The 21,194-nt window shown below is 35.9% G+C and overlaps 1 protein-coding gene across 1 annotated transcript in view; it reads right to left on the bottom strand.

Annotated features, from left to right (window-relative positions):
- LOC141296280 (A-kinase anchor protein 6-like) overlaps positions 1 to 20,722 on the bottom strand; it is a 137,238-nt gene extending 116,516 nt beyond the window's left edge. The window contains exons 1-5 of the mRNA XM_073827543.1: positions 20,596 to 20,722; positions 20,329 to 20,429; positions 16,595 to 16,846; positions 13,467 to 14,864; positions 5,388 to 5,510 (exon numbers count right to left, since the gene is read on the bottom strand). Of these exons, the coding sequence (XP_073683644.1) occupies positions 5,388 to 5,510; positions 13,467 to 14,864; positions 16,595 to 16,846; positions 20,329 to 20,429; positions 20,596 to 20,722 (2,001 nt within the window). The remainder of the gene's footprint in view (positions 1 to 5,387; positions 5,511 to 13,466; positions 14,865 to 16,594; positions 16,847 to 20,328; positions 20,430 to 20,595) is intronic.
- Positions 20,723 to 21,194: the final 472 nt, after the last annotated feature.

The following is a 21,194-nucleotide window of genomic DNA, read 5'->3' as shown; positions in this document are numbered from 1 at the left end:
CGGGACGAGACGGGTGATGGATCAGCAGGTGAGAGAATTTATCACTCATGACAGACACGAGAGAAAGTGAGGAGAGCTTATTTATGACTTCGGATACAGGCTGAAAATGATATCCTTTACAGAGCTAAACGCCTTTAAAATGAGTAAACAAACTGAAGAGGGAAAAAACGCAGAATAAACAGATATCCATCACTGATTTATGCTACAACAAAATGCTCTAGTAATAGGGTGTAATATCAATTTTTGGGGCACGTGCCAAGGACGCTCATATACTGTATTCGACGGCATTGTAATAATCCCATCAACTACTACGAGGCGATATCAATATCGCATAATCTTATTAAGAGACTCTTTATATCAATTCGTGCAGCTCCGATTCAAGGTTCAGCATAAGCAATACGACAACGAACAATGTTTTATTAAACAAGGATGTACGGGGTTGCAAAATATATTGTTACAAACACCTCAAAAACAACATTCCCGTCAAGTTTCAAGGTGTGAAAAATACCCTTACATCCATTTCATCATCACCTTTTCTTTCAAAAGCCAGCCTCAAAGAGAAAATCCAATGTGTTCATGAATGAAACCTAACAGTTTGAAAGCCAAAATCTGCATTTTAAGTTGTTTTGTTTGCCATTACGGTACAAATCTGTGTTGCATCTTCACAAGGGAGGTGATACGTGCTTTGTTCTGCTAGCTCTTGACGTGTGACGCGTCTGCGTGTGTTTGTGTGCGAGCAGATAGACGGGACGCCTCGCTCTGAGCTGAAGCGCCCTGGCTAGGATCAGACGGGAGGGCAGACAGGTTATCGCTTACTTGACATCAATAGATGTGCCACAGCAACCAGTGGACCACGAACCTCCCCCCGTCCTAATCCCCAAATCAGAGAGAGAGAGAGGAGGGAAGCTGCTGGGCGAGGAGGTGTCTAGAGACAGATTGGGGTTTGTGGTGAGCAGGTTTGAAGGAATTTGTGGATTCTGGGGTGAGCAGGCAGGAGGACGGCCTATCAGTCTCTCCTGGATCATGAGTGCTGTGTTTGTTATTAAAGGGACGGTTCACCCCAAAAATAAATTCATTCGATTCAAGTCATTATTTACTCACTTCATTCCATTTCAAACCTCCATGACTTTCTTCTATTCGCAGGAATTTTGTTGTACATGAAAGTTAAAGGACACCAACGTTTTTTAAACATCTTTGACACCATTTCTTTTTTTTATGGTTAGAATGACATAAGGGATGGAAAACAATGACAGAATTTGTCATTTTATGGGTGAATTATTAAAACAGAAATTATTTAAATATACTTTCAATATAACATAATGAAATAAATATTATATATATTAAATTAATGTTAACTATTTATTAGTTATTTCTTATTTTTAATTTATTTTTATTGAAATATTTATATTTTTTGTTTATTTTTTCTCTTTATATTTATTTTTTTCTGTTAACAAAAAAACTTACAATTTTGTTATATATCATAATATTTATAAATGTATTATGTACAAATACATTTCATGCTTGTTTTTTATGATTCGAATGACATAAAGGAGATAAAACAATGACAGAATTTGTCATTTTATGGGTTAACTAATAAAATTATATTATATAAAAAATAAATATAATTGAAAATATACATTATACATACTAAAATGTTTATATATATTTTGTTTATTTTTTCTCTTCATATCTATTTTTTCTGTAAAACAAATTATGTTATAAATTATAATATATTATTATTTAATTAATAATAAGGGTGAGTAAACATTGACAGAATTGGTTGTTTTATGGTTTAACTGTTAAAATTCTATGAAAAAATGTATATAATTTTAAATATAAATTGAATATAATAATGAAACAAATAAATATACATTTATTTCAAATATTTATTAGTTATTTATTATTTTCAATTATACCTACTAAAACATTTATATATATATATATATATTTTTTTTTTTTTCTCTTTATATTTATTTTTCTGTAAAAATGATTTTTGATATTTTTTATGATTAGGATGACAAAAGGGTGAAAAAAAACAATGAATTAGTCATTTTATGGGTTAACTACTACAATAATATATAATTATATCAAAATAAATACAATTTTAAATTTAAATTTTATATAATATAATTAAAGAAATATATATAAATTAATTTAAAATATTTATTAGATAATTATTAAATTTAATTATACTTATTAAAATGTTTATTTTTTACTGTTTATATTTATTTTTTCTCAAAAAAATTCTTGCAATTTTTGTTGTATACTAAAATATTCATAAGTGCTATTTCCAAATATATTTCAAGACCAAATGCTTATTTAAGAACGCTTATTTTTACGTTAATGATTGTTCTTTATGATGTTTCTCAACAGCTTTAAAAAGTCTAAGTTGTGTTTCCTAGCTGCCAAGCTGGTGGTTTGATGGTTTTGAGTACTTGAGTCAATGTGTCAGCCTGGAAAACAAGCTAAAATATCTTAAACCTGCAAAAGCAAGACCAGCAAACCACCTTGGGCTGGTTCAATGGGGTTAACTATCAATTTTGTCAGTTTTATAAAGTTCAAGAGGCAAATTAAAATTATAAATTACTAAATTTAGCTAGATGATTACACTAACATTCAAATACATAAAGGAATCAACAGGGTTATTGCATGCAGAAACCATCTGCCTAGACGTTTAAAAATACGCAAACTTACTAAATGTTTCAGTATTGTTAACTTTTAGAAGTATACTAGCATCTAATTGACCTCTAAATTGACACGGACTAATAGTCATTGCCGCAAAACTCCAATTAACCTTTTTGAACACGGTCTACTCAAATATAAAGGACTGTGTGGTTTATGTACTAGCTGACGTATAAACGGTGTCTTTAATGTTTGTGTGTATGTTGGAAAGCAAGAGCACAACTCACTATCTGTGTGACTGGGGGCCCTTGTTTCTTGTTTCTGTGCCAATGTTGGCCGGTGTGTGTATGTGTGTGTCGTTAATGTGATTCAGAGACCTGGATCCGCCACCCAGCGCAATCAATAGCTGTTTCATTTCACAATCTCTCAATGCCTTATAAAGAAAGCCCACTCCTTTTCTCTCTCTCTCCTTCTCTTCCTACCCTGCAACAGCCAACCTCCTCCTTACGGCTCTCCCGTGGGTACCGGAAAGATCCGTGCTCACAGACACACACATATATATGCGCACGGACAAACACACAAACCCACACACAAACACACACACACACACGCTCCCCACCTGCCAGCTGGACTTAATGCCCAGACATTAAACCTGTGAGCACATCCTGAGAGCCCCGAACGCTGGATGAGAGACAGCGAGTGTGTGACCCCGCTCTCTGAATCAATAAAAATGAGTGAAGCCCCTCACTATAAAACACAATGTGATTTTCCTCCTGCAGTACAGACGGCTGGTCACACAGAAGGGTGGATAAACAAACACGTCTCGCTGGTGCATGAGGTAAACATGATACGCTTCTGATACGGGTTACTGAGGGTTTCACACTCCTGTTGGAAAGACAACTCATAAATGAGATCTCTTAATATCTCAATTAGTTTTCCTAAATGGCAAGGAGATTTAACGAAGGACAAATGGAAAATAAACATGGTAATCTCATATGACGCCTTTGGAGTTTTAAAAGAGAAATGGACAATATCAACATTTATCTATATAATATAATGTTAAATTATACAAATTTATAAATAAAAAATACATGCACATTCATAATTCACTTGATAACATATGAAGATTTTAAATTATGCACGTGTATAAATAATACAAATTAATTTAATTTAATAATACTTAAATATAATAATATGTATTTACATTCATAAAAGCATGAAAGATTTGTAACTTCGGAATTATTTATTTAAATAGGATATAACACCATATATGAAAATGTTAAATCATACATGTTAATAAATAAATTAATATACTTTTATAATTTACTTTTGACAGTATTATATAATACATATTTACACTAAAGTCGAAAGTTTTTGAAAGGTAATATATATATATTTTTTTTAAAGAAGTCTCTTCTTCCAAAGTACATAAAAAACAGTAAAATTTAGAATTGTTTTCACTATTTAAAATAACTGTTTTCTATTTTAATATATGTTCAAATGTAATTTATTTGTGTGATTTCAAAGCTAAATTTTAAGCATCATTACTCTGTCACATGATCCTTCAGAAATCATTCTAATATGCTGATTTGCTGTTGAAGAAACGTATTATTATTATTATTATTATTATTATCAATATTTAAAACATTTGAGTAAATGTTCTTTATTAGACAGAAAGAAAGATCAGCATTTACCTGAAATAAAAAGCTTTTGTAACATTATGCCATTCAAAAGCTTGGAGTCAGAAATTATAGAAACTAATACTTTTATTAAGCAAGGATCCCTTATATTGATCAAAAGTGTTTATAATGTTAAAAAAGATTTCTATTTCATATAAAAGCTGTTCTTTGAAATTTCTATTTATCAAATAAACCTCAAAAAAATTACTCAGCTGTTTTCAACATAACAATAATAAATGTTTTGTTAAGCAGTAAATACAAATATTAGAATGATTTCTGAAGGATCATGTGACTGGAGTAATGATGCTAAGATTTCAGCTTTGAAATCACAGGAATAAATGACATTTTAAAATATATTCAAATAGAAAACAGTTATTTTAAAAAGTAAAAAATATTTCAAAATGTTACTGTTCCTACTTAAATTTGGATAAAAAAATGCAGACTTGGTGAGCAGAAGAGACTTCTTTAAAAACATTGAAACTCTTACTGTTCAAAAACTTTTGACTGGTAGTGTATATTTAAAATATTTAAAAATATGATTTATAAATCATTATAAAAATTCTATTTTGCAATAGAAGGCTTTTACAGTAAACTACAAATTAATTATTTAAATATTAGATATTACAATATATAAAAATGTTAAATTATGCATGTACATTTATAATTTACTTTCAACATTTTGAAAATCATTATGAAAGATTTATATTTTATACACACATTAATATAATAAAGTTTTTCAATAATAAATGCACATAATTAAAATGCTTTAATTTTACAGATCTAAATCTATTTAATGTGATGAAAAAATGAACAATTGACTCATTTGTGCCCATTTTGATTTCTCAAAAATAATTTATGAAAAACATAGGAGACAAAGTTGATACTTAAATTAGACATGACTAAGAGACATGACGAAACTATGAAAGAGCAACATCTGAGCAAAAATCCTCCTTTAAGATTGTAAGAAATGTCCAGTAGAATAAAAACACCAGCATCTAGGGGAAGCACTTCTAAGCATGTGTTCATTTGTTAACTTATGTGAGTTTTTACAAACTGAAGGATATCGACGGATAGACGTTTACTCACAAGGTGAGTTTCCAGGTAGAGTCTGAGGCTGTCGATATCAGCTCTGGGTGGCGTCCAGTTGTCTGTGGTTTCGAGAGCGTCTCTCAGCCAGCAGATGAACTCATCCAGTTTGCTGACAAAACCCTGCAAGAACAAACACACAGACACATCAACACGGACAAACACAGCACATGCGATTTGCTTTGACATCAAATGCACTGAAACATAAAAATCCGAACAAAACCACCATGTGTTACACCAGAATAGGACAAATAGGGCCTCAGAAAAATAATCAAGTGTTTTGATAAGGTTTGATCAACTGATAAAAGTTTCAGAGCGAGGGTTTGCATTTGTCAAAAGCACACAGTGCTTAAGGGAATGTCACACAGAAGCTGCCCTTGATGTGCCTCAATGGCTTTTTCAGAATGTGCTTGGTGTGTAAATACTGCCATCTGCTGGACCACAGAAAATCTATATAGACTCCAACAGCTGATTCTAGCTGAAACAAACAGTGGAAAATTTAAACAGTGTCAATATATGTCTAAACTGCTCTGTTCCATACAACAAAAGCAGACGAGGTGTTTTATACCTCAAAAAAAACAAAACAACCCATAAAGTCTGTGAAGTCTGTGGTTAACCACAGAAGGAGGAAGAGAAAATGTTGCCACCAAATTCATATCTGAATTGGAAAACCTCAGAAACCAAAAATTTTATTAGCATATTCAAGGCATCAATTGTTCACCCAAAAACGAAAATTTGTTTATTATTTAAGCATCTTGATCTTGCATTTCTGCTTTTTATCAGTATATTCATGTTGTCCGTTTATATGCATTAAATAGGAATTGTTTACTCAAAAATTGAATTTGTTAACTATTGAATCAACCTGATGTAATTCCAAATATGCATGATGTTGTTTCTTTTTTTTTTTTATTGGAATGCAAAAGATGAATATTTGGAGAACAATCACACAGCTCCAAAATAAAATAAAATAAAATAAAATAAAATAAAATAAAATAAATAAAATAAAATAAAATAAAATAAAATAAAATAAAATAAAATAAAATAAAATAAAATAAAATAAAATAAAATAAAATAAAATAAAAAAATAAAATAAAATAAAATAAAATAAAAATTCTAGCTGAAACAAACAGTGGAGGAACCACTGAAAAATGAAAACAGTGTCGATATATGTCCAAACTGCTTTGTTTAAACAACAAATGCAGACAGGGTGTTTTATACTTCAAAAAGGGCAAAAACAACCCATAAAGTAGTCTGTATCAAGTCTTCTGAAGACACATGAAAGCTTTGTGTGAGGAACCGACCAAAGTTTCACCTTCCAGCTCTGCCACAGCTCTCAAATGTGTTACATAAGACTTTAAAAGTCATATGGACTGTGTTTATTATACTTTTATAACACTGAAAGTGCTCAACAGCACTCATTTGAGCACATTCTTCTGCACTCAAATGAAGGTGAGTAAATGATGACATTTTCAGGTGAAGTCTACGGTTAACCACAGGGCGAACGACGAGGATCTGCGGTCTAATTAGAGTGACAAATACGCTGGTCTTCTGATGTTCTGATGTCATACACCCAAACGGATCAAATACCTTTTCATAAAGTCTCTAATGAACCATCTGAATGTAATATGAGAACATCTCACCCTTTCTCGAAAGGCAGCTCCTTCTGCTCATTACCTAACATTGGCGAAAATCAAAGATATTGATACAAATGACCTCTCGGCAGACGGCGGCTAAAAAAATCCCATAATTTATCGACTGTTTGGCCTTCACCGGCAGACAGGCTTTGAAGTGGGTGAGGCTGGCTGTGCTTTCAAAGCTAAATGCTGGAGAGGAATCAGATCCGTGTGCGAACGCCATTTCAGATGTCAGACTAAGGCCTGACTGCATCTCCTACTGGTTTCTATATTGTTGAACAGATCAGCTGGACCTGGTGTTGGTCAAGCTGGCCAGAGACTGCTTTTATGTTGAAAGAAAGCCCTGAAACTATCGCACATCTCTCTAGCTCTGCTGCAATATGGTACATCATCATATAGACCAAAGGAATTCTGTGAGATTGTGGCAGTCGATGGAGATCAATAGATACTGCCGCTAAATTATTCCCCTGGCAGGGACGCCTTGCGATTCGCTCTCATCTCGTGCACTGATAAAGCTCTCAGAGCAGATGAATATGTAGCCGCTGGTCACGGCATTAACTGAGCTTGTCACCAGACCTGTTTGTGAGTGTATTACAGAGGGAGGAAGAGAAAATGAGACACGACTCTATGCCCCAGAGAAAGAAAAAGAAAGAGACAGACAGAGAGAGAAAGAGAGTGAGTGCTAATGGGCAGGCGGTTGCCGCTAAATTCATATCTGAATTGGAAAACCTCAGAAACCAATCACTGATTTTATTGCCATATTCAAGGCATACAGAATTGTTCACCCCAAAATGAAAATTGGTTTATTATTTAATCACTTTGATGTTGCATGTCTGCTTTTATCAGCATATTGTTTGTTTATATGCATTAAATAGGAATTGTTTATGTATTTGTTGAGTATTTAATCACCCTGATGTAATTCCAAACATGCACAATGTTACTTCTTTTTTCCCCTATTGGAACATTTGGAGAATAATAGCACAGTTCCTAAAAATAAAATTAAAAAAAATAAAAAATAAATAAAATAAAATAAAATAAAAATTGCTTGTCATGAAAATGCCACAATGAAAAAAAAAACTATATATTTATATGGTCTAAAAGATAAGCATAATTTTGTGTACCTATATATAGGTATCATTTACATGAAATAAAATGCATTGCTTGTCATGTAAGGAATGCAAAAGTAGAATATTTGTAGAACAATAACAACTCCAAAAAAAAAAAAAAAAAAAAAATTGCTTGTCATGAAAATGCCACAATGAAAAATAGGCTTCATTTTCTAAATGCAAAAAAAAAAAAAAAAAAAAACATTATATATTTATATGGTCTTAAAGATAAGCATTATTTTTTATACCTATATATAGGTATAATTTACATTAAATAAAATGCATTGCTTGTCATGTAAGGAATGCAAAAGTAGAATATTTGTAGAACAATAACACAGCTCAAAAATAAATATAATTAATAAAATATAATAAATAAAATTAAATTGCATTACATTTTCTAATTTCTAAATACAAAAAAAGTATATATATTCATGTTATTAAAAATAAGCATAATTTTATATACCTATATATAGGTGGTGTTATATATATATATATATATATATATATATATATATATATATATATATATATATATAACACCAAAAAGAAATTTAAAAGGGAAAAAGAGAAAATTATAGACAAAAGCAAGATAGATATTACAAATGTAAAATAAAATAGAAAATAAACATTATGATTGTAATTTGATTTGAGGTTTGCTGCAGAGGGCAGTGAATCATGATTATTTTTATTGTGTCATAATATATATATATATATATCATAATGTTTATTTTCTATTTTATTTTACATTTGTAATATCTATCTTGCTTTTGTCTATAATTTTCTCTTTTTCCCTTTTAAACTTCTTTTTTTGGGGGTAAATTTAATATAATTTTTGGGTCTTATTTTTATTTTCAATACCATAACTGGCACTAAAAATAAAGACGCAAAAAAAACAAAACAAAGATATGCAAAGAATGTCAAAGTGGGGGGGGGGAGGCAGAGGAGACAGAGAGAGAGACAGAAAAAGACAAGGAGAAGGGGAAGACGGGTTGGTGGCGTCACACATGACTAGGCCCCTGAGACGCCCCCAAGAAGAGGCTTCAGCTGCCAGCTGTCTGTTGCCATGAGAATGAAGTCATCTCCAGCGGCTGAATACTAATGTAATCAATCACCTCCTCCTGTGACACGCATCATCTCAGGTGGATGTGGCTGCCTACCTCCACCCGCTCCACTGAGCTTACTGCACACACACACACTCTCACACACAAACACACACTTGCACTGGAATCAAAGGAAGGATTACAGCTGAAAACTTTTGAGGGCATCCTTCCCTTCACTAGTCATTCACCTCCATCAGATCGGCATGATTGCCGTGGATGCTGCTCATAAGACATGAGGAGTGTTATGAAGTAGCTTTCAAAAGTGCTTCCTATGCTGTAAGGATTGATCTGCTTGGATGAAACAGAAGCTGAATTTGTAGGGGATAAAATATGAATTAATGTGAACTGAAAGAATTCCAATGGACGATATACAGTCGTGACACTGGCCGAAATGTGTGTAAAGTTATTGATCGCTCTAAATCAGTGGCCAGTTACATAAAATTTGCCTCTTTTTAGGCTCTTTTTATTTTAAGAACTAGTCCAACTAGCAGTTAGCCAATCTAACAAAAAGTTTTGATCTTTGAAGGTTCACCCGAAGTGCTTTGAAATATGTAGCATTATTCTATGTTGACGTAACTTCAACTGAAACAGAAAGACAGGGCGGGACATTTCCAGCAGCCCCGCCCCCTTTTATAAAATAGCCAATAGAGTTTTGTTTATATCACAGTTTGGGCCAGAGACATTAAGCTGGATAAAGCCGCATTTGGCAGCGTATGGCAGCCACAATCTAATCTGTATCATATTATCTATATATAAAATATAGCATTCTATGTAGAATTAAAATGTGTCTGATACGTTTTGTGGTCTGCACCAAGTCATGCACATGATCCGCTCCATGCTATTATGTCTGTGGACACTGTCTAAATCGTTCCCTATCCCCTATATAGTGCACTACGTGCCATTTAGCGTACAGAAAATACAAATTCTGTGATCAAGTGACCAATTTCAGCCACAGCTTCAGTGTCTATTTATAGTGTAGGGGGCGGGACGCTTCGAATTCTAAAGAGCATTTGATTGGACAGAAAATTTGATGAGAGGCTGAAGTGCAGGGTGATGTCTTTAAAATTGTTGATCCATATTGGTGAAAGTTAGTGACTGAGTTTTAAATGCTGTTTTCTAAATGCGAATTTTGTCATTGTTTTGGAGCACACTAGCTTACATAACATTAAGGCTAAAATATTAATACTAAAAGCCAAAAACACTTCCATTTTGATTTCATGGGGACTTTAAGAAATAAAACAGATGTCTAACTTGTAAGACTAGTCTAAGCATTTTATGCAACCGGCCATTGAATAAATGCACAGAATATCGAGCACATACAGTATAACTATAGTTTTTTCCAAAATACCACAGTTGCAAACCCTTTATAAATTAATATGACATATCCTTTTAACAGTGCAAGAATCTTTAGATCATTTGGCTTAATTTCGTATTTTTTAATGACACATTTATTCAATTAATAGGGGCACTAAAAAAACAAAAGCATCAAACATTGCAAAAAATAGTTTGCATCTAAATTATATGGTTAAAAAAAATTGATGCACTCATTGTCTCATATTCACAAACACACTTATTAATTTCTATTAATTTAGGTTTCCAGAATAGTGTTGTTGATGTGAATTTCCATTTGACCACCAGATGGCGATAGTACACTACTATGTCTCTAAAACAGTAGAGCAAACTGTAGAACTAATCTCATGGTCAACAGTCAGGAAATTAAAAAAAATAAAATAAAAAAGGTGTTATGCTTTAATCTTTATTATAAGTTAATATGCATTACTCCATCCTAAACAATTCATGTGTGCCACAATGTCACACTATGCTAACCTCACTAGTCACATGATTTGCATGTAAGTGGCATTCAGTTTAGCATTATAGTAAATACTATAACGCTACTATAGTTCTATGGTAGAGTCCTGTGGCAACTTGCTTGTAATGGGCCTTATTTGCTTTAAATAAAACTGTCTGCTAAATTAATAAAATGTAAATACAAATATGCATGTTTAACCATGCATAATTTCCAAAAAAAACAAAAAAAAAAAAACAAGTCTTAATATTGTCAAATGAATCTAAGCTAAAAACAAAATCACAGCTCTAATTTACAGTTCATGCATCACACAACAGCAAAAGTTGGACACATTGCATTGTACAATATAGTATTCCTATACTGCTTATTTTAGCAAATGTATTAGTTCATATGGGTATTTCCATGTAGGCTATACAGAAAATTTGCATACTGTGCATAGTGTACATACTACATATAGTAAGAGTACGGTAGTATGTTCTTCGCCACACAGCCCATAACAAAGTGAAGAACTAGTCTGACAAGTTTGGGTTTCCTCGAGCACCCGGGTCCTTTATAAACACGATTGCATGTTCTTAATTACGTGGCTAATCATTTAATTACAGACTTGGGACTGAAGAGATGTGAGGAGTGCAATCCTGTTAATTAAGCTTTGAATATTAGCAAAAGGCTGAGGTGGCTTGTTAGTTCATTACCCCTTTAGTTATCAGCTGTTTTTTAATATCTGCTTAGTGTAGTGACACATATTAGCTGCCGCCTCTATGTGAATGAGGATTAAGGCATACAAATCACTTCCTTAATGATTATATCCCTTTCACATTAGATCGGAAATGCCATCTGTGATAAATGTAGGTTTAACCATTGAGAGGGTTAACACTTACACTTGCTTATTCAGTTTTGCAGAGTTATATGTAAGAAATTGGTAAATGTTCTTACTAATTCTACAATATGTATACTAGAATGACCTGATTTGCCAAAATCAGCAGTATTTAAGGACAGTACACTAGACAGAATGTACTGTATCGCACAATGCAACTCAAAAATTTTAGGGGTCCTGCGCAAAGCTGAAGTGTATCCACTAATTATTTCACCAGATGGCCAAAAGTCAAGGCATTTTTACAAAAAATTTAATTAAAAATGCAAAAAAGGTTGATAACTAAACGCTACCCACATGCAACATGTCCAGATCATGTGACAACAAATGTAACATACTAGAGTTTATGTTTAATGTTTATCATAAAATAATGACTACAGTTTAACTTACTATAAAAAACAAAACACTATGCAGTTCACACTACATACTGCTCAGTATTCAAAACTCTAAATGAGGATAAGTACATAGTATATACTGCATTCAGTTAATACGGCACAATATGTAGTATATATAAAATATATACTGCACAGTATTTAGTATACAGTATTTATGACAGTATGTACTGCACAGTATTAAGTATGTATACAAAAGAGCGTCTGGTTATGTACGACCATATAAAGAATATATGGAACAGTATAAAGTATTTACTGCATAGTATACAGTACATATGGCATAGTATAAAGTATATACTGCACAGTATAGTATACAGTATTTATGACAGTATACAGTATATACTGCACAGTATTCAATATACTGCATACAAACTACTGTATCTGGTTATGTACAGTATGACAATATAGAGAGTATATGGAATGGTATGAAGTATATACTGTATAGTATTCAGTATGCAGTACATATATGGGCTAGTATAAAGTATATACTGCACAGTATTTGTACACAGTATTTATGACATTTTATAATATATACTGCACAGTATTCGATATACTGCATACACACTACTGTATCTGGTTATGTATGACAATATAGAGCGTATATGGAATGGTATGAAGTATATACTGCATAGTATTCAGTATACATGGCATAGTATAAAATATACACTGCACAGTATTCAGTATACAGTACATATGCCATAGTATACATTATAATCTGCACAGAATAAATGGATCAGTATAAAGTCCATTCAGTATAGTACTGGCCAGTATTCAGCATACGGTATATATAACATTATTTAATTTTATAAGCCATGTATATAGTAGTCAACATTTGAAGTGGATCCAAACCTTACATCAAAGATGTCCTAAAGCTAAAACAATACCTGTTCTTGTCTTAGGACAACTTTGATTAACTTTTTTTGATCCACTTCAAATGTTGACTACTGTATACGGCATAGTATTTAATATACTGTATATCCAACAGTATTCAGTTGCATGTGGCATAGCATACAGTATAGAACAGTATAAAGCATATTCTGCATGGTTTTTAGTATATACACGGCACAGTAAATAGCATATACTGCACAGTATTCAATAAGCTAGTATTCTATTTTAAAAACAATACTTGGAAAAATTATGCAAGAATACTCTTAAGAGAAATCTCTTACCTCTAACTTCGCCCAGACATCATGGTAGTTCTCTTGGTGCTGAATATCTGCTAGTAGTTGCTGTATTAAGGGTGTGCATTGGAACATCATTTTTGGTGCATTGGGTCGGCCAGCTGATGAATTTCTACCCCTGGATTCTGGTGTACTTCGTGCCCCCTCATCCTCGGACATCAGGTCGCTCAGTGGGCCAGACTCGATGCTGTCATCAACTGAAGGTGCCACGTCACTCGAGGAGGTAGGTGAAAAGCGTCCGGCTTGGGAGGGCTTCCTATAGGGGTGGAGCAAAAGGAGATCATTGCTGCTCTCCCAATCAGGGTTGACCTCAGTGAGCTCCCAGTCATCCACGTCCTGGATGGACTCCTCCAGGCCTCTTTGTGGTAAAGCCTGAGCGAGGCTTTCCAGCTTCATTGTCAACATCTCTGTCTTTTTCAGCTGGGCGGGAAGAGCGAGGAACTCATCCGAGCCGTACCAGTGTTCTTTGGGGCTGCCCGATGTGTTGGAGATGCACAGAGCATTCTGATTTACGATCCAGAGAGTACCGGTGGTGGGAGCTTGATCGTCTGGGCTGGATGGCAGTTCCCGCTGGTCAGGGTCTGAGATGTCCTCCCCTGAAGATGGTGGAGGGCTGGAAGAGTCACTGTAAGCCTGCTTGGCTTTGGAGTGCATAGTCTTGAAGTGCTTCTGCGTGCGAAATCCCTGCACGGCCTCTGACGAACGTCTCTCTAGAGGGACTTCACCGGGCACAGACGGTCTCTTGAGACTCAACTGCAGATTCCTCCCATTCACAGCATGGAGACTCTCGTAGGATTGACTCCCACTGCCTGGATTGACTGATTCCAGCTCCAACCAGAACTTTGAGCGATCTGGTGTATCCAGAAGAGAGGGTGTGCTTCTGCTCAAGTCAGCCTGGAACTGGAGAGGCGAAGATCTAGTGCACCTTGTGTCTCCATCACGCTCCAGGTACATGGGCTTTTTAGGCAAAGGCTGTGTTGGAGACACATCACTCCTAAAGCCACCTTGAAGAGGGCGTTTGGAAAGGCCAAAGCCGCTATCTCCCTGCATTGCTGAATCTGGTGCACTTTCTTCTTCTGTGGGGTCACTGATTGTCTCTTGAGGTTCCTGGGTGGAGGCAACAGACTCTTCAGCAGGTGGAGATGACACCTGGTTTTGTCTAGAGGCTGCGATGTTGAGGAGATCCACACTCTGGAGTAGTTCTGGAAAGTCTTGCTCCAACTCGGGATAAAGAGAGCGCGGCCCTCGACCTTCAGGGTCGTCGATGGGGCTGTAGTCGCTCAATTCATAAGCAGTGATGCCGCAGTCCAAGGAGAAGTAGTCCTTACTGCATTTAATAGTCAGCTGGCCAGAGTCGTCCACTTCTGTCAAAGCGTCCAGCCGAGCCTAAAAATGATAAAGATCACAAAAATAAACTTATTGCAAACTCTAATTTAAAATGTAATCAAATCAATCCTGAGTTAACTGGGATAAGCAGGTACACTGCAAGCGTTTGCTAGTGTAACGGAGGCTAGCTGGTAGGTGCTGTGCAGATCAAACCTCACTCCCCTGATCATGCCGGAGACCTGGGTTCGAGTCCCACTCGGAGCCCGTAGGACCCGGGGGCAGTCAAATTGGTGCCGTGACCCAGATGGGAGTGAGGTTTAGGGGTTGAGTGTAAGGGATAGGGCTGGGTAAATTAATTAATAAATTGAGAAATTATTCTGAGACTTTCTGAATGCATTTCAATTCTCTCTCAAATCGATTCTGAGCTTAGTTGACTTAGATGACTCAGCCGAATGCACAATCGGTCCTCAGCACTCTTCTTCATGAGCATTTGAGTGTGTGTTCAAAAACTAGCTAGAGCACCATCTGCTGTTAAAAACTAAGCTCAGAATCGATTCCAGAGAGAGAATCGCAATGCATACGAAAGTGATCCATGAATCGAAATGCATCCATTTATCATCACAGCTGTTAGGTGCTGTGCAGGTAAAACCTCACTTCCCTGATCTCAAGAGGTGCACTAGGGACTGACGCTAGAGGTTGCAGTCTTTAGCCTCCTTGTTAGTGCACCCACCTCCCATGCCAGCGACCCGGGTTAGGATCCCACTTGGAGATGGCGCCAGTAGGACCTGGGGGCAGTCACATTGGTGCCGTGACCCGGATGGGAGTTAGGGGGTGAGTATAATTGATAGGGCTGTGAAAATAATTTGATGCATTGCAAATCATGAAATAATTTATCGATTTTGAGATTTTCTGAATGCATCGCGATTCTCTCTCAAATCGATTCTGAGCTTAGTTTTTAACATCAGTTTGAATTTATTTATTTGAATTTATTTATTAAGGGAAAGCTCCTTAAGATGCTACATCTCATTTTCGAGTGGGACCCATGGCATGACATGCTTTAAGAAACAGCCAGGTTCAATTACATGACTCAGCCGCACACACAATCGGTCTTCAGCGCTCTTTTTCGTGAGCATTTGAATGTGCCATTAAAAACTACATTAGAGCGCCATCTGCTGTTAAAAACTAAGCTTAGAATCGATTCCAGAGAGAGAACTGCAATGCATAACGGACCGATTAATGAATCGCGATGCATTGATTTATCATCACAGCTCTAGTAGGCCAGCTGGTAGTGCTCACACTAGAGGCTGCGGTCTTTAGCATCCTTGTTAGTGCACCCACCTCCCAAACCGGTGACCTGGGTTTGAGTCCTGCTTGGAGCAGGTGCAAGTAGGACCCAGGGAGGACTTTCACATTGGTGCTATGACCCGCATGGGAGTGAGTTTTAGGGGGAGGTAAGTGTAACAGATAGGGCTGGAAAAATAAATCAATACATTGCAAATAGAGAAATGATTCTGATGAGGCAGCGGTCTTTAGCCTTCTTGTTAGTGCGCCCACCTCCCATCCCAGCAACCTGGGTGCGAGTAGGAACCATACTGTGCATGTTTGCAAGGGACGCCTGTTCTAAATGTCTTTGGTGAAGGGTATATCAAATGAGTTTATGGTACACTCCCAGCAGAACGTTGCATAACTAACTTTCTGTCCTTGTGGATTAGTAATGAATGTACCCTGAGTAAGGAATGTAGCTGCTTTAGGTGGTCTAATTTGGATGATGTTTTAAAGATGTATCTGACCTCGTCGTGATCCTGGCTGAAGGCTTGCAGTATGTCAGTCTGGCGGGTGTAGTTGCCGTTGGAGTCCTGAAGGCCCTGGAGAAGCCTCTCTTTCAGAACCAACACGGACACTCGCAACTGGTGCCAGAGGAGCTGTACACTCCGGATGTCCACTATGATGTTCACAGAGTAGGACAGAAGCTTCAGGGAGAACTCTGTCTCCAACAGGGCGTGGATCTGCTCAACATGATCTGATATGTCTTCACAGATGTCCTATCAGACAGACAAATGCACAGACAGTCAAAAACTCTGCAATTTTATGCATGAAATTACACATCATATGATGGCACTGGATAGACGCAGCTCTAACTTAACAAGTTAGAAAATCTGAATTTTCTAAAAGAAGAGATTTTTCCAGAATCACGGCTCACTGATGCAAAGATTAAATTACTCAACAGGATATATCTGCTTTATGCATACAAAATACCATTATTATGGACACTGATAGAAATTCTGGTAGCTCAGATTTCATGCAGTTTTAGCATTTGAGTTTTGATAAAAGGAACTAAACTTCAGTCAAGTAAAGACTACGTTTCATGGACCTACCGTTAACCAGGCACAAGTAAAACATCACCATGTTATGCATCCACGTAAGAGGAAATAGAGGGACATTTGAGTCATTTTCACATGACATTTGAGTAATACAGAGAAGATCCCAGAATATACCAAAGAGCACCACACTGCCTATGTGGTTTTCCCAGTAAGTTACCTCTGATTATGTCTTTCACTGTTCAGAAAATGACACATATACTACAGTTCAAAATATAAGTATGTACCATACAGTGCTGTTGTGCTTGTTAAAAAACATTAAGAAGCACAACAGCACATTTTTAAGATAATTTCACTGGGAAATATTATAAATAATATTATTATAGTTGCTAACCAGTTGTTCCTCACAGCATCTGGTTTATCTGATGTCAAAGTCACAGCAGCGAAGAGCACATTTACGACCGTGGGTCACTAGGTCTAGAGGGCTTTTCTTTTACTGTCACTGTGGTTCAAATCATAAATCAAGCAGCCAGGGGCTGATATTACAAGGCTAGTTTCAGAAGCAGTAGCTTATTACAGAAAATGAGATCACAAAACAAAATAAGATGACGGTGTAGATACTGTACGCTACATAGCGACTGCACATTTAAAGAGACCCCAAAAAAGTATTTGGACACTTTAAGTCTAAATGTCATTCATTGCATTAGATAATGATTGCATGTGAAGCCAGATTAGCAACTGCATTTTCCCCACTAAGTACTGCAATGAGAGACATTTTTTAAAGTGTGCCTTTTCAAGTGCCCAAATACTGTTTGGATCCACTGTTTGTGGTTGGATCATGTCATGTTCCCTCCCCCAACCTGTCTCAGTCGGGAGGGTGGCTCAGCTGCTAGGAAAGTCTGACAGTTGCCTCATCTTATCCAAACATAAAACATTGTTATTTATAAAAAACTTTTAATACAGGAGGTCAAATAGAACGTGTTTTCAAGAACATAAACTGAATCATCTTCTTCTTTTGAAACATTTTGCCATTTTGATATTATTGCATCATTCAAAATAAAATGAAATAACCTCAAAGCATTTAGACACATTTAGATGCATGCATTAAATACAAAATATCAATTGTATGGCATCTGCAACTGTAACAGAGTATATCATTTTTGTTTTCTGTAAAACAAACTAGTTTAGTATTTTACCCCAAACCTGTGAAAATGTCAGAACCTAAAAAGCACTCAGATGATTAAGAGAAAGGTGAGAGAGAATATAGTTCACAGGAGCGTTTATGGGGCACGGCAGACATGCCAAAACAACTGCAGCTCGTTGTCAACATAGCAACACCAGAGCTGCGGCCAGCAGCATCTTTGATACAGTGTCATCCACTCCCTAAAAATAACACGGCACCGCTGAATGTAGGTCAGACATGCCGCCAAAATGTAGCAGGACCCACATACTCCTGCCTCGCTGGCTCAAAAACAAACAGTAGAGTACAAGCTGACTATATTACAAAGTTCATAGATCACCTACTGCAGCACACATACTGTAATACAGATTATGATGACTTAATCAATCCAAAAGGTTCCTTAAATATAACGTCTAGATCAGAATCAAATCAAAAAGATTTAAATATCTAATACTACAGCGATATAGTATAAGAACTACTTTAGCTTGGCTGATGAACAAAAATACAGTTACACTAAGCATTTAAAAGCTTAGAACATACAGTATTAGAGGTTATGTTTGATTTTTATAATGATTCAAATGACTCTAAATGATTCTCATTGATCAGCTGCAGCATTATGACGACCGCAAAAAATATTTAATTGATCATTGTCTCAATTTCGTACATAGCTGTGCAGGTTTCAAGTCTCTTATATCACTCTGTGGTATGTTTTCCCCCACTCAAATCAATATTGTATGTCCTATTTCTCAAGGTCAATGTCACAAAATAAAGCTTTCAGGGTCGCACAAGATCCTGATCAATCATCTGGTCTTTATTTTGTGATACTGACCAGCTAACTCTATGTATGCACCAGTTTGGGTACACAAAAAAAAAAAAAAAAAAAAAAAGATTTTTTGTTGTTCCATCAGAGTTTTTTCAACTATTTTTAACATTGCTAATAATCAGAAATGTTTCTTAAGCATCAAATCAGCATATGTGACCCTGGACCACAAAACCAGTCTTAAGTCGCTGGGGTATATTTGTAGCAATAGCCAAAAATACATTGCATGGGTCAAAATTATAGATTTTTCTTTTATGCCAAAAATCATTAGGAAATTAAGTAAAGATCATGTTCCATGAAGATTTTTTGTAAAATTCCTACTGTAAATGTATCAAAATGTAATTTTTGATTAGTAATATGCATTGTTAAGAACCTAATTTGGACAACTTTAAAGGTGATTTTCTCAGGATTTTGATTTTTTTTTGCACCCTCAGATTACAGATTTTCAAATAGATGTATCTCGCCCAAATATTGTCCTATCCTAACAAACCATACATCAATAGAAAGCTTATTTACTGAGCTTTCATATTATATATACATCTCAGTTTTGTAAAATTTAACTTTATGACTGGTTTTGTGGTCCATGGTCACATATTAGAATGATTTATGAAGGATTATATGACACTGAAGACTGCAGTAATGATGCTGAAAATTCAGCTTTGCATCAGAGGAATAAATCCTTAGTGAGCATAAGAGACTTCTTTTAAACATCTTTAAAAAAAAAAAAAAAACACCACCAACCCCCAACTTTTGACCAGTAGTGTACCTAGGTAGTTACACCTTAGTACAAAAAACCTTGGTACTTTCTGGTATTTTTTTATTACTAGCCAGTGAAAGTGACAGGGAAAGGTGTAAGCGCGCCACAGCTGCCCTTTTAATACCATGTGACCTCTGATGACAGAAGCACATGTACACATACAAACACTCCCACGTAAAGGACCTATTGGAAAAGGTTGGAAAAAAACTTTGGAAACTTTCAGTCAATGCAAAATTACACAAACCTTTTCCTACAAAATACGTCAATTCCTGCCCTTTCTCATTCAAAAATGTGCAACAGGCAACACCAAAGCCAGCCTACTCATAAAAGAAACGCAGCCACTCGACTTCACATCCTAACAATATTTCAAACAATCTCAGCAATGTCAACCCATCAGAGACTTCCTGTTAGAAATATACTTGAGCGTGTCAGTTGATCCGTCCTCTTACCTGCCGGCTGGCTGAAGTAAAACACGATGAATCAAAGAGAATGGAGTCAGAGATTGGTTTAGTGTGCTCTGCGCGGCATGCAGCGCTGATGTGTGTCAGATCTGATGTCAGATGTGACAGCTCTGAGTGCTTTTGCTGGCTGATATGCTGTCGTTCTCTCTCTGTATCTCTTCCTCACTCACTTCACTGGCCTGTTTCTTCCATTCTGTCTTTCTCTCTGGAGGAGGGGCTGTCTCACCACACCAAGGGGCTATTTTGGGACCTGACCTCTCCCTCCCTCCAGGAGCCCTCGTGCTGCTCTCACTTTGTCTGGCCCACCGGCACGGGCAGCTGCTGTGGGGGGAATTACATGGGGGTTTGAGGCGTAACTGGAGACTCTAAGGTCACAGCACATACTCGGGCTTCCACATTAGCATTAACGTCAACAAGGCGAGTACATTACATTGTACAGTATAACACAGCCTATAAGTGCAAAGTGGCAAAAAAGAGGTTTATACTTCTGTGTTAAGTATTTGCATACTAAAATGCTTCATAATGCAAATCAATGTGTTTAACACCGATTTTAAGCAAATGCTTTACAAACATGGACTTTTGCATTCTGCAGAAGATTCTTTGGAAAACTACAAGCTTCTTGATGTAAAAATGAAGTATGCTGTATTGATGCAGCAGTGACACACCATTCGTTTTCAAAATAATTAAAGAGATATTTCACCCAAAAATGAAAATGTGATGTTTATCTGCTTACCCCCAGGGCATCCAAGATAGGTGGCTTTGTTTCTTCAGTAGAACACAAAGATTTTTAACTCAACCCGTTGCAGTCTGTCAGTCATATAATGTCAGTCAATGGTTACCAAATCTTTAAGAGT

The sequence above is a fragment of the Garra rufa genome, chromosome 21 (genome assembly GCF_049309525.1).
Source record: "Garra rufa chromosome 21, GarRuf1.0, whole genome shotgun sequence".
NCBI lineage: Eukaryota > Metazoa > Chordata > Actinopteri > Cypriniformes > Cyprinidae > Garra > Garra rufa.
Note: the sequence above shows the minus strand (reverse complement) of the source record. Positions and strands in the feature narration are given on the sequence as shown.